General features: G+C 40.4%; 1 protein-coding gene across 4 annotated transcripts in view; it reads left to right on the top strand.

Annotated features, from left to right (window-relative positions):
* Positions 1-10457, top strand: part of WNT7B (Wnt family member 7B) — a 94455-nt gene extending 83998 nt beyond the window's left edge. For all 4 annotated transcript variants that reach the window (XM_032107303.1, XM_032107301.1, XM_032107305.1 and 1 more), the window contains exon 4: positions 7095-10457. In XM_032107303.1, the coding sequence (XP_031963194.1) occupies positions 7095-7574 (480 nt within the window). In that variant the 3' untranslated portion in view covers positions 7575-10457. The remainder of the gene's footprint in view (positions 1-7094) is intronic.
* Positions 10458-15474: the final 5017 nt, after the last annotated feature.

Below are 15474 nucleotides of genomic sequence, written 5' to 3'. Positions count from 1 at the left end.
GGGGTGAGTATGAAGAACAAACTGACAAATTGGTAGCAGATTGCAGCTTTTACCAAAAAGTAGAAATGTTTCTAACAGTTTATCAATCAATTAGGCTCTTACAGTAGACAGTGACTGTGGTTACATGGAGAACAAACTGGCCCTTCCAGAAACACACCCATCACATTCACTGCCAGCAACTCAGCCTGATACCATCCCAATATTTACTCCTTTGTAGTGGCAATGGGTTTGTCCTGTTGTTTTTTTGGAATGCCTGGAAGATGACAACAGTTTATCTTATATATGAAACCGTATGGGGTGTGGGGAAAAAACAAGAAAGATTTTTCTATTACTTGGGACAACATTTCCATCTAAGCCATGGCTTTTTCTCATAGTTTCAGGTGCAACAGGCCTGTGGCATTGGGAAGGGGTTTTTTTGCTCACTTGCTTTGGCTGTAGAATAGCTAATGAGGTGATTTGTTGATTACCTTTCATTATATATATATATACATATAAAGATATAAAACTAATATATAATGCAATACTATTACTAATATAATATAATATAATACACAGGCATAAATATACGTAGTGTGTGTGCATGTTATAATGGATATTTATACATATTTATGTATATTGTCTGTGCATATATTATGTAAGACAGTGTAAGCTCCCTTCACCTCACATGAAGCATTATAATTAATCAGCTCGCTCCTGCAAGATGCACAGCACCTGATATGCTACAGACTGCCCACACTGTCACCTGACAGGATGTAGAGATAAAAAGCAATGCCCAGAAAAAGACTCTGCATGAAATGTTCTGAAGACACAGTGGAGGCTGAACTCCAGTTTCAAACGCGACAGCCAACTAATTTTATGCTCTTATAAGACTAAAATATTCTTTAAAATGTGACTTTGTTTCCTAAGTCATTTCAGTGATGCAAAGAATGTGACTTTCCAGGTTTTACAGCCTCGAGTCCATCATTTGCTGCAAGTTTCTTTCTCTAAAAGTGACAAATTATTTCACTACACATCCCTTGTGAGACCACTCATGAAAGAAAAGCTTTTGATAGTTGTACTTCATGCTATACTTTCCATCTTCCCACTTAAAGTGATTTGCAGACATAAATCCAATTTCAAAAATTTTGGTGCTATAGCTTGGGTGGGTTAGATGGACAACTAAAGGCTTATCCATATGTCCTGAATATGCAAGCTTTGGCTCAAAATCTCATGAGAATAGATCTCCTGCTTCCAGTTGGGCTGGATTTGTTAGTCTATTTGTTCTTCCAGAAACACACCCTTAACGCAGACTGCCAGCAGCTACATCTGGTACTACCCTAATTTTGAACATTTTGCTTTAAAATTAGAGGGGGGGAATAGCCAAATATTTTAGGACTTGCTAAATGGTTTTATTCAAGAAATGTGCATGCCCCTGCATACCATGTAATGCATGCAAAACGTATCAAACATCAGTGAAATATCACTGCACGACCTCAAACCTGACACATCTGTTCTGCTTGACAGAAGAACACTACCAGTGAAATATTTTTAACTATTTAAGGTGATATTTAAAATTTTACCTGTAAGGTTTACAACAAATAGAAAAGAGAGTGGAACAGTGCAAGCACACTTGCTTTGGGGATGATTGGGAGGACGTTTCTGAAGAAGATTGCTTTTTGCAACATTCCACTGTAAAAATAATATTCAGAAAGTTGTAACCAATTGCAGCAGTTTATTGCTCAAACAGCTATTTTCTCTTTTCCTAGAAAGCAGAGAATAAACACTGATGGATTAGGCTATTGTTCGTCCTCATAACAGTAGAGACATCCATCTAATGGACAGCAGGTCCCAAAATGCTGGGTTAATTTTCCTGGTAGCTAAGAGGAGAACTTGTGTAAAGAGTGCAGTGGGCCTTCCTCAGCTTTTTCAACACATTAAGTGGGGACACTATGGAAGAAGATGCCTTACCTAGGGAGGCAAGTGGAGGGCAGGAGGAGGTGAATTGATACCTCTTGGCACCCCCCACAGTCCCCAGCCCTGCTAAGCTCTGGCCAGTGCCAGGGAAAAACCGCCTCATGCTGTGTCTGGATACTAACCTGCTGCAAAGCCAAGGCTCCCTGCTCCCATTAAACTAAACAATAAGAAAAACAGGGATGTGACAAGAGGAATAAACACAGTAATTCAGTTCCTCATCCCACATCCCATAGAATATAAATACTGTTGTGATGCTTGATGGAACAGCTTCACAGAGGAGCAGAAAGAAAATCATGCAGCTGAAGTACCCTTATTCCTCTCCTGCTGGCTCCATGCTCTCTCTTCACAGGGCTGGGCACAACCTAAGGAGACACATCATGAACTACTCAATTTTGGGCTCTGTGATCTGCTATTAACAAAGAATAATTTCAGGACATTTGTATTAGAGGAGTAGCATTACACCCTACTAATCTTAGTTACACCCCGGCCTATCCAAGATAAAAAACCAAACCCAAACAAACTCATCTTGGATTCCCAGATGGGTCCAGAAGATCAGCATTTTGTCAGCAGTGGTGGGCCCCAGACTGCACTGAGACTTGGGTTAGCCAGTGCCCACACATCATGAACAAGCCTTCGGCTCTCGTGGCTGCAGCTGCATGAGCATCAAAGTGGTGACATCTTGTGACCAGAATCTTTCTCTTTTGGTAGTTGTTACCCAAAACAAAAAGTTGATCGCTTGCATATTTGATGAGGCAAAACTCTTAAAGTCTTTTATTTCTTTTTGATACTTCAGTCAAAAAGTTATGTGGATTTTGTTACATTCAGCATTTGGTCCAACAATGTGCATTTCCATTAAGGAAAACACAAACCAGCAGGGCTAAGCCAAAACACACACAAAATGTAACTATTGTTTTTACATACTTTATCCAAATAGGATTTTTACTATGTACAGAAACTGTATCTGATATTATGCAGTTGGGTCTAGATATGGAACTTGAAAAACTGAATTTCTTTTCATGCGTATCATTTTGTTTAATTTTGGTCTTCGCATGTCTTTTTCTATTTAACTGGCAGCCCTCAAATTGCATTTTAAATGTATGATTTATATAGGTATAAAAAAGATGTGGGATTAAGAAAGCTTTAAAGTTATATTTCACAATTCATTTAACGAAGTAGCAGTAGTTAGAAAATTTTACTTGGCAAGATCTTTCTGGGGTGGGAGTGGGCCTGTATGTGGAAAAGGGACTTGAGGAATGTTCTTATGATTAATCTGAGGCAGCACAGCCCAACGATGGGAATTTGCTCTGGGAGGTAGATCTTGCTGTAAACCATTCAAGATTAGATACGAGGCACTGACATATGACAAATGAAACTGCTGAGAGAGTGGCTCATATGAGCTAATGATTTTCAATCTTTAATTAAGCACCTAGCTTGGCATCGTGTCTTAGATTTGAGTAAATAAGTACCTTTAAGGTTCAGGGTCAGAGCTTTGATGGGAATTTCACTGAGGAAAGCTGAGCTGGAGGGACATTTAGGAAGCAAAATGTTAGTTGCTCCTCATTCAGAGCATTGAGCAAGCAAGGTCAGATCTGGCCACCTTTGCCAGGTCCCATGGCACCTCTCTGGCAAGTGGGAAGCTGCTCAAGACACCATGCAGAGAGACATTCCTCTGGGAGGGCCAGAGCATGCTGGCTTGTCAGCAAGGAGGGGCACTATGCAGCATCTGGGTGGAAAGAGGGGGGAAAAAATGTTGCTTAGAATTTGCTTAGTTTGGGCCTTGTATTCCCTGACCTCCAAGTTTTTGGGCACAATTTTATACCCACAGCTGACTGTGGGCACACAAATTATAGCATTCAGGAATTTAACTACCTGATGATTGGGCCTCTGCTCAGTGTTGTAACCCCAAGCATTCCACATTCATGAGAGAAGCCTCCAAAAAAATTTTAAAAACCTGCAAGATTGGCTTCAGGAGCATGAATTAATACTTTTCAAAACTTCTGCTTTTTTGAGCCTGCATGGCTTGCATTTGCAAGTCCTCCCACCATCACAAACAGTGGGAATCTTTGAAAAAACACAGCAGTGAAATCAGGTTTCTGCTCACCAAAATGAATCACAAAACTGGACCTTCAGAAAGATAACAGCAAAAAAAGAAAATCAAGACTTAGGATAAAGTTGCTGGAGATTGTACTATAGAGGCTGCCAAGCAGTGTCTATAGATTATATATATACATATATATACAAAACATATGTAATAATGTATATAAACATCAGTATCTCAACCAAATACACATAGGCAAACAATTATTATATAGACAGACAGGAATCCACATATAAAAATACATTTCCAAAGATGTCACCCAGGGCACTGAAATGGGTGATGTCTGTCTTTCAGGAACAATGACACTTTCTAGTGTATCAGGGAAGCACATCAGAGGCTCCTTGGGACAGTGCCCACAGTGTTGAGACCACAGAAGAATAAGGAGCCTCATGAACTTCACTGCCTTCCACTCTCTTAGCAAGTTACTGGCTTGGCCTTTTCAACCAAAATGCAGCCACCAGAAACACATGTAGAGCATGACAAAATATGTATACTTCATCAAGATTCACTGCTCAGGGAGGAGTATGACTCAGGGGTGACAGATCCCATCAGCAATGCTTTCCTGGAAATCCTTAGATCATAGTGCTGTTTGGTGGAGGTGTAAAGGTTGCCTCCACCTCTTGTCATGGATTTTGCTGCAGTTCTTATAGCTGCAACTGCATGCTAAGAAAGCTGCAGGAATGGGTTAGTTTCAACAAAACCAAACATTTTTCAGCAATATCAAGCACAGCTTCTAAGCATGTTTATACATACCTACAAACATAACTAAATACCAATAGATTATTTGAACCCAGATTTGTGGAACAGGATTGAAATCTTATTTGGGGGTCTTTCTCCAAAGATCTTCTCCATAGGCCTGAAATGGTTACAGAGGAGATCCTAAAAGACCCCAGAGTACGTCCAGAGTACATCCATCTCCTCACCGCCACTGAAATGCTGCTGCTGCAGCAGAAGGTGTCAAGTTTTCTCTTCTACCAGTATAGGAGACAGGAAGGTGATACAGTGCATTCCAGTGTCCACAAAAAACCCAGGTCATCACAGCCTTGCTGATTTTCTTTAGAGCAGTTGCAGCTATAGGAATTTCTTCCCCAACTCAGTAAACCTTGCTGGAAAACACCTTTTCTGCCTCTGATAGGGTAACTTGACCTTGACCTGGGTAAAGCCTGTGGTTCCAGAAGGTCTAATGTATGAGCAGACCAAGGTCAGACCTCAGCAGGGGCTGCGACTCCTCCTGAGGGGCAGTGGAGGGGCAGCTCCAATCTATGCTCTGTGTGACCAGGGACAGGACCCGAGGGAATGGCTGGAACTGGGTCAGGGGAGGTTTAGGTTGGATATCAGGGGAAAGGTTCTTCCCTCAGAGGGTGCTGGGGCACTGAACAGGCTCCCCAGGGAATGGTCACGGCCCCAAGGCTGCCAGAGCTCCAGGAGTGGTTGGACAATGCTCTCAGGCACAGGGTGGGATTTTGGAGTTGTCCTGAGCTGGACTCAGTGGGTCCCTTCCAATGCAGGATATTTTATAATTCTTGTATAGGTTGCTCAGCTATCTTATACTTGCTACCGTATGTTGGCAAGGGAGAATCAAATCCAAATAGTCTCTTTAATATTGAAACCCCAGAAATTTGGGAAAAAACAAACCATACAATTTAAGTGAAACTCAAACAACTCAGGAGGGTGCCCTCTATTTGCAGGGATAACCAGATCTGTACAGCTTTTATTTTAAGGCCAGTTTCTGAAGCAGTAAGCAGTTTTTACTCCCTCCTACTTCATTATGCCATTGTACTCAGATTTCGGCCCTTTTATCCTTTGCCCATTTCAGTCATGTTCTGGGATCTGCAGTGAAACCACTACAGGAGATGGTCTGCAGCATCAGTAATGTTTTCAGACAAGCTCGGTAGCTCATATTTCTTTGTTAGCATCCCATTGCAAAGGGGAAAGATCAGTTCGCTTTGTTCTTAGGCCTTGATTTTCATAAGCTAATGATGCCTGTGGGTGTAATTATGGTCAGGCTTAAGTGGTAGCGCAAGGGCAGAAAAACAGAGAGGCGCTTCCGTGGAGCTGGCTTCCTTCTGCTGCACACACGGAGCGGGAGGGCATCGCTTGCCTTCCCCCGGGCACAACCTGGCCCAGGGAAGGAGGGATGTGCCAGTCGTGGCATGGCTTGGCTGCAGCAGAAAACAGCAGAATGACAGTGGAGCCTGAGCCCAAGCAGCCACCAGTTTGTGTCCCTTCTGACTCTGAATTAAACCCCTCTGGCTGAACCTCCTACAACAGCAATACATTTCTCTTTGGCTCACTGTTGAGCAGGACCCTTCAGTGCATTTTTTTCCCTCTAATGCTGTGTTATTATTGCCCTGGTGGAAAAAAATGTATTTGTGACTGATTATTCACTTAATAGTTGGACTAAATACTGCAACGAGTGCTGCTTTTAAAGGGGATGGGACATTCTGTGGGTGGAATAGTCCATAAATTTACCACTGGTGGTATAGGTATAGGTGCATAGGCAAAATCTTTAATTATGCAGTGAATATAGAATAATAAAATGGTTTGGGTTGGAAGTGACCTTAGAGATCATCTAGTTTCACCTCCCTGCATGTAGGCTTATTCAGTCACACAGTATATACTGTTCCTTTTAAGCATTCTTTGATCGTTACTTAAAGCAATTAAGTATTCTGAATCTTACACCACTTAAAAAACCCCCAACTCCTTTTTTTTTTTCTGTTTTCAAAATGAAAATATTTTGAAAAAATTTAAGTCCCCTGTGGCTCTAAAGAAATGTCTTCTAAAATGTCAGTAAATATTCTCCAATATTTGGAAAGACAATGGAAATTTTTTACCAAAAATGACAAAACACTGTATTTCCAACCAGGTGCCACTTGAAACAAAATGTGTTATGAGCTGGGAGGTGAGAAGACTTACAAGCATGCATTCAAAAAATTTCAACCAGCAGTAATGAATATTCATATGACCTAAACAGACCCAGGTTTAGGCAGGCTTGCAATACTGTTTTCCTGCAGTAACAATACACAAATGTCTGTACCCATAGGTTCTCGAAGAGAGAATGAAATTGGAGTGCAAGTGTCATGGAGTTTCAGGTTCCTGTACAACTAAGACCTGCTGGACCACGCTTCCTAAATTCAGAGAGATTGGATATATTTTGAAAGAGAAATACAACGCTGCAGTGCAAGTGGAGGTGGTACGAGCCAGTAGACTGAGACAGCCAACCTTCCTGAAGATCAAGCAGATTAAGAGCTACCAGAAACCCATGGAAACAGATTTAGTGTATATTGAAAAGTCACCCAACTACTGTGAGGAAGATGCTTCCACAGGGAGCGTCGGCACCCAGGGACGACTCTGCAACCGCACCTCTCCCAATGCGGACGGGTGTGACATGATGTGCTGTGGAAGAGGGTACAACACACACCAGTACACCAAGGTGTGGCAATGCAATTGCAAATTCCACTGGTGCTGCTTTGTGAAGTGCAACACGTGTAGTGAGCGGACAGAGGTGTTCACCTGCAAATAACGGCATCATGTGCAAACAAACAGAACAAACCACCGAGCGAGGAAAGTGGAGTACAACAAACGACAGCGTCATTTTGCACATCTAATTCTCTTGGGGAAAAGAACCCCAGCCTACACAACAACAACCACTCCCTCCCCACTACTACTTATACTTCTAAGGATGGTGCATTTTGGCTGGCTGGCTGTTGTAACTGCTTTGGAAACAAGGGCAACAGGATTAAGGTGATGTTGACAACCACATGAAACTTTCTCTCTGTCTCTGTTTTTTTTAAACTACGATCTGAGTGTTGTAGAGTTCTCTTAGTGTTTTAAATTATACATATCAGAGAAGCTGATTGCATTGCAGCTCCCACGACATTTAAAAGAAAAAGACACTTTCTCCTATTTTACAGCAACAAAACTCTCTAGCCCTGTGCAAACAAAGACTTTTTTTAAGGAAATGAAATCTTTACTGACTAGAACACAGCATTCTCACTGCAAAAACCAAAATTTCTAAGAAAGCAGGTAGAGAGCAAACAACTGGTAGGGAGCAAAATTTATGGCAGAAATACTCCACTATCAGTTTGGAAAAAAACCCCAACAGACATTCACAAAATTACAACAGCTGCCAGTGACACTGGAACTCTTTGAATGAACATTAAAAATAATTATTTATGTTTTTAATAGTATCAAAAAATTCTAAGCACTAACGGGTAGCTATGTCTTAATTCTGTACTAAATGTAAACTTATTGGAACTCTGACTTTATGACTTTTGTATTTGGTTCTCCCTAAGTTCTTCAATGCTACTGATCTGTTGTCACTCCACTATTAGAGAGTTCAATTACTGTAGGCCTTAAGCAATTTTCAGAACCGAACGAAAATATCACATGAACCTTTGGTTACCAATGCTTGATACTGACTTTTCCTGCTTGCCTCCTGAATAAGAATGACTTTTTTTTAGACTCAGGCCTGAGGTGTGGAGCACCCGCTCACAGCTCCTCATAGGGAGTTTTAGGATACAAAAACGTGCTTCAACAAATATCAAAGGTTTTGCTTTGCCATTGAATGCACTGGCAGGATTTTCCAGGCATTGTGTTTTCCCTTTAAAGTTAATATTTCCCTTGAAAGTTAATATTTCCAAGAATTTTAAATAACTTACGCTCAGTATGCACTCAGAAGTCAATAAAAGTCTGGCAGCTGAGCTCTAGGTTGCTGCACCCTCTGAGCTGTCATGGCTTCACAAGCATAAGAAAGCTAAAATCTGGATTAGTCTGTGTTATCTTTATTTTAAGATTGGCAATAACATACCCCCTGTTAAGCACATGAATGTTAAAAGAAAGAAGCTCACTTCTTAATAGCACTCAATCCTAATTCCCATACCTTTTCCCTACGAGAGATTTTTAAAACAGCCTCAGATATTTTACTGCTGTAAAATCTAGTGTTTTAACCCCAAGAGCCCAGATATGCCCACTTATAACACAGCCCATTTAACCATGTAATTATTTGCTTGTCCCAAGGGTCCCTGCCTGATTTTCTGAAAACTTGAGTTAAAAATGTCCTTACATCTGCATATCTGCATTTTTAGCTTTTCATTTTTATTTTCATTTCATTACTTATACTGAGGGGCTGCAGAACCATGAGTCCTCCCCACCTGACACAGAAGCACTTGTCCATCCACATGGTGCTCTTGGGGAAAGGGGCTGCTGGACCCAGAGCTCCACCAGCTCCTGTGCTGGGTATGTGAATGAGCCAGAATTACCTCTGTAATTTGTGGACCCATATTATCAAAGGTAATTAAAGATTCGGGGACCTTCATTTGAACACTTGTGAGGACCTGCCTTTCTGACCCCAAGCACTTACCCTCTGAAAATCAGACCCCTTTGATAACTCCCCCACAGAGCAATGCAAAATTGCTTATTTTTTCCAATGTTGCTGTTGATTTCTAAATAACAGCCTCAGCATGAATGAGTGCAACTTCACAGAAGTCAAAGGGGCCCCCAAAATACTAGATTCACTCCATGTAATTTAAAGGCCCTTGGATTCATGGGTATTGTTGTTGAATAATAGTGATAATACTGTACTTTCACTACATTCTTGACAGGAAGCAAATAAAGCTCCCAAACACAGTAATGCACAGTTTTATGGTACTAGATACTGTAAATACATTAGAATAGTATTTGTTAAGTACAATTGAGGAATCCAATTAAGTTATATTATTGTATATCGTTTAAATGTCTATAGAGTATTTTAAATTATTGCGAACTACACTGCATTAAAAAAAAGAAAAAAAGGAAAAAAGGTTATATATTATAACACCAACCACTCTGAAAAGTGGACCAAAGTGACACTTTCTCTCTTCCACACCCCTATTTGAAATAGCTCTGTCTGCTACTATAAGACCACTGTAACAGTCCCATGACTGGGTTAGCAGTCTAGAATGTAATGTTTCAGAGCATCCTACAAAAGCTTTGCTCACGTGGAGGTGCAGCATTCAAAAAGGTGATGTATGGCACAAAGCAGGGGCTGGCAGTGGGAATGCTTGGACTTTGAAATATGTCCCAAGGAAAAGTAGTTTTGGTCAGAAAACACCATTACCACTAATACACTGAAACAACCCCCAAAACGGCGACTTTTAACGAAGGTGTCTGTGAATAGAAGTGGGTTACACACAACTTTTATTTTAAAAATGTAGTTTAATGTCAAAGACCTGTGACAATAGAGGTTGGAACATGACCAGCAATGTGTGGTTTAACCATACTTTAGCCATGACAAAACTCAAAATACTTTATGTTATTAAAGAACTTAAGAACAAAGATCAATTTGTTTACTATGTTAATGTTTTATGGCAAGCAGAAAACAAAAATGAAATGTGTTTCCATTAAAACTTAATTTTTTCCCCTTCTAGTTTCTTTTCCTTTTATTCATTCTTTGTTTAGGAAAAAAGAAAAGGCAACAAGGTCTTATGAAAAGGCCATTTGTGTACAGGCTTCTCCACATGAGAAATGACGGGCAAATTCAAAGTCCTAAGCAGTTTTTGTGTTTTGGCAAAAATAGTAATGAACATGACTGTGTGTGGTATCAGACTCAAGCCATCTACCTACACCAGTGCTACAGAGAAACCAGCACCAACATTGCTGCTATCAGAGACTTTAGCTGGCTACAATGAAAAGACAAATTTTTCGGTGGAAGAAAATAAATGTTTTGTGATAGAAATTTGGCATCCAACTCAAAAATGGTGCTTGTCCATGAACCTCACATAACAGATTAGCAGAGAGGAATAAGAGCCATAGAACAGAGGGTTGAAGGCCCTGACTTAATCACTTGTACATGCTCCAGCTTATTCAAGCCAGGTATGAATACATCTGAAAATCCTGCCTGAATCTGAACCTGAAGGATTTTACAGCACTTACTTTGGTTAAAATAGTTACAACCTGTTTGATACTGAGAATAGTGCCTTCCTATACAAAATCTAAAGAAAATGTGTGACTTTTGCTGTATTTACCCTCAGGGAAGATATCCAGATAGAGCTATAGTGAAATTCTACATGAACTGAGTCCAAAATAACTTCATTAAAATGAACTAAGTTGGCCTGGGTTTACAGCAGCATAAGTATGCACAGCATTTTACCCACAGATGCCAAAGAAAACATTGCACCTTCTTTCTAATTACATCATGGGAAACTTGTTAATAGAGCTGCAGGAAGCTTTTATAGCACACGATAATATTACATTTGTTTCTACAATGACATCTGGAAACTAGATGAAACTCATCAAAGGCTTTGCAAATCTTTTCACAAATCTAAAGCATGTTGTAAACAGGTCACCTAAAGTTTTAAACATATTTCCATGGGTTTCTTTCTCAGTTGAAGGTTGAAACTCCAAAGTGATACTGAAGGTAACAAATCAAGACCTTCCCTTACAGCAGCTTTCCCATGCAAATAACTCACTGTGGCTTTCACTATTGAAGGCACAAATGGCATTCAGCAGAAAATGCTTTCTATAAAGCTAATTTTCATAACTGGACAGAATGACTGCACATTTCCTTTCCAGCTCTTCAGAGCTTTTGTTGCAATGACAGTTCCCACAGCGAAGGCGATACAGTAAACGGTACAGTAAAGACCCAACATTCTTCTCTCTGAGTGATAGCCACAACAAGATGTGGGATATACACAAAAACCCCTATGCCTAAGGAAAAAAACCATCAAAGTTGGAAAGGCATGGGAAGTTGTAAGCAATTTCAGTTTGTGTTAGTGATATTGTAAGAAACCTCCTGTGTGCTAAACAAACCGCACTGTAGGCTGAACTTCACCCACAAACTCATTTCCCCTCAACTCCAAAGTCCCCGTCTGCATCTCTGTGCATTCAGACTTGAACAAACCTACCTAAAGGTTGGCAAATATTTTCTTTTTCATGTTTTATTTGCTATTAGGAAATGGTAGGGGATCATTTTCTGGCAGGGAACATATATTTTCAAATTTAAAACTTGCATCTAATTTTTTAAATGAAGATTTAGGGCATTTCACCCCTGCACATTCCTGCAGTAGAGATATGTTTGCTTTAAAAGATTTATTCAGTGAAGAATGGCAGTTCACATAATACATGGTAATTGTTTGCAATGTGTTCCATAGAGCACAAAGACAGAGGGTATAGTACTACTGTAAACTCAAAATCTTTTGTCGTGCTCTTTGTACTAAAAGCAATATACTATTTATTAGCTGTTTGGAGACCCCAGTGTGAGTCTATTTTGATCGTCCTTTTCAGAAGTCAATGCAATGAAAGACCAAAAAATTGAAACATTAAAGTTTGCTTTGTTTCCAGGTCCTCTTGATGCAAACAGATACTCAAATCAATAACAAACCAGCTTAATGAGACTTAAACTTGCATAGGTAATAAAAACAATTAAGATATTTGTTTCATAGGCAATCCCAAGCAACTGGCAACCATACCAGAGACTGGAAATGTTTGTATCGAAAGCCAGCTGTATGATTAGCCTCTGCCTTCATTTGCCCAGCAATTTAGGGAAAACCCTGCATTTTAGATCCCATACAGCTGAAAGGAATTCCCAAGGAGATTACAAGATTTTGATCTTATTGTTTAATTCCTGTGGCTGAGAATGAAAAGGAGCATTCCCTCAATCTTTGGGTAAAGGGAAACCCAAAGGCATTTTGAAGGCTATTCACACCACTCAACTTAAAAGACTAAAAGACGGGTTAAGGGAAGTGACAGCCTCCCTGGAGCCCCTGTACAATAGGGAGAGCAATCTTGCTCCGGGGGGGGGGCCTTAGTTCAGCTCTGACAGACCTTCTCCCTCTCATCTGGAGAAAAACTCTAGGAAGACAACGCTGGATAATTTATCTGCTGAAATTAAGCACCAGAATTTGTATCATGTGAATGTGCTTCCATTTCCCCTCTACCATTTGCCTCAGTTGCTCTTGGACACCAATTCTATTTTCCTTAGGTTTTTTTAAGTGCAATCTTTATTATTTTATGTGTTGTGGAATACATATGCTACTACATCAGTGAAATTTGCTTTGCTTTTGGTTTTTACTGCTATCCGCTCCTCTCTTCCAGCCAATCTCCAACTCCTGATTTAATGCATGGACTATTTCCCTGCAGAAATTATTTCAAAGAGAATTGTTAAAGCAGACTATTATTCAGTGATTTGATTGAAGTAGTTTCCTAAAAAGCATCTTATTTATGATTTTGAATTCCTCTAAACATATAAGCTGTCCAGAGAACTCTTATTCAAGGGGTGAACATTTAATGATGCTGGTTGTGGACAATCATAATGGGTGTCCATTGCAATCTTCTCCTGGTTCTTTCACCAGAGTGGATCCAGGCTGCACTGAAAGGCTCTCACAGCAACTGCATCCCAATTACCTGCAAGGATTGCACCCTGACATTGCACCCAGCTGAGTTCAGCTTCCAGGTTAGGCTTGTTCAAAAGGCAGTGAAATTTAACAATCACGTATTTTCAGTAGTGCTAGACACAATACAAAATTTTCCATCGTGCTAAATATCACCTCAGCACTTTGCTGAGGGACATATTGCATTCTTTTAAGACACAGAAATATACATATAACGGGAGGTTTAGGCTAGATATCAGGAAAAAGTTCTTCCCCCAGAGGGTGCTGGGGCACTGAACAGGCTCCCCAGGGAATGGTCATGGCCCCAAGGCTGCCAGAGCTCCAGGAGGGTTTGGACAATGCTCTCAGACACAGGGTGGGATTGAGGGATGTTTGTGCAGGGCCAGAGGTTGGACTTGATGATCTTGAGGTGGCTTCCCTCTAGCTCAGGATATTCTATGATTCTATGATACTTGTAGGAATTAGCATACCCAGAGAGAGGGGAAAAAAGGTAGTCCTCAAATTGTATCTTATATCCCAAATAAAAATCCTAAAATGCATGCACATTATCCATGTATTTCTACACACTTGTACAGATACATGTAAATACATAAAAATGTATATGTGTGTGCATATCTGAAAAACACTCACTGCAGATATTCAGAACAATTTCTATAAGCTCCTTCCTCAATTTTCCCTTTTCAAGGGGAGTGGATTTTGTGGCCTCCTACTGAAATACAGGGATACAAATTTTGTACATTGTCTTCCATATGTCTGTGTCATCAGCACCCAATAACTTCTGATAAGACCTCCTTTTTTATTTGTAGGTATTTTCTTTTATTAGCAGGTCTCAATGGAAAGCAGAAGGGGAGTTGGATTTAGATGATGTTTATGAGCCTTTTCTAACCAAAACTGTTCTGTGATTCTATGATTTTGCAGTTGCTAAAAGGGGATATGTGTGAAACCTCTCCCTCCACCTAGTAAGGAACAGAAGGCAGCCTAATTTAGTTCTAAATGCCCTGCCAAAGGCCCCAGCAAAGGCCAAGAGTAAGGGCTGAACTCAGACGTCCTGGATTTCAGTGCTGTTACCAGCCCTACCTGCCGTGGTTCCTGCAGCACACAGGAGCAACAGTTGTGATGAATATACATTTATTGGCAAGCACCTCACAATCCTTCCTCCTTATCTCTCTCTTAAAAAGATAAGCTACTTAATATTTGCCCCTGGCTGATATCAACAAATGTGTCATGATATGCACTTGATCTGCACCCGTGTTAACCTTTTGAGCAGATGCAGGCACTTTCAGTCAGAAAACCATCACAGGTATGCTCTGTTAGTACATTTACAGTAATGAGTCAGAAAAATGCTTTCTGTTTTTAAAAGGCCAGAAGCAATGCAGCAGGACAGGTTTGTCCACCCACTGCATTTTGTTCCAGCAATTCTGGCACAGAGCTGCATCTGGGATCAAATAGTCTTAGGAAGCCAACATGCCAAGCCTGAAGAGTAGGCTAATGTAAATATATAATGGCGTGGGAAAAAAATCTTTTGTTTGTTAATATTAGGTGATACAGAATATCTGTTGTTCAGGACAAGGAACCAGAGAGTTGTTGGATTGTGTTCAACAGTGCCCAGTTGTCTTTTTTTTAGTGTCTAAGTTGCTTTCCTCCCCGTGCGTGTGTGCACATGCAGAGGGACTTGGGAAAGATTTACTGAGTCAATCCATTAATAAACTTTTCTTTTCATGAAAGAAATAAAAAAAGAAGGAGTTAGGTGGAATCTAAGCAAGAAGTACCTGGAGATGGGTCGCAGCAGCATGGTAAGAAAATACGTGCTTTGGAAATTTCAGCTGACTACCTAATCCAAACCACTCCTGGAGGAAGGGGAAGGAATGAGGAAGTCAGTTTGCGGTTACCAGCTTCTCTGGCTGTGATACCCAGTACATAATTATTACAGGGCTACAGTTCAGCCAGCTTTTGACAAATGAACTACCAAGAGTTTTCTCTACATGTTTTCTATTCAAGTGTGTTTAGTCATAAATACTTGGTTCTAATGGCATTTTCTTAGTCAAACAGAGCCAC

The sequence above is a fragment of the Corvus moneduloides genome, chromosome 4 (assembly GCF_009650955.1).
Source record: "Corvus moneduloides isolate bCorMon1 chromosome 4, bCorMon1.pri, whole genome shotgun sequence".
NCBI lineage: Eukaryota > Metazoa > Chordata > Aves > Passeriformes > Corvidae > Corvus > Corvus moneduloides.
This window is presented reverse-complemented; position numbering and strand designations above follow the sequence as displayed.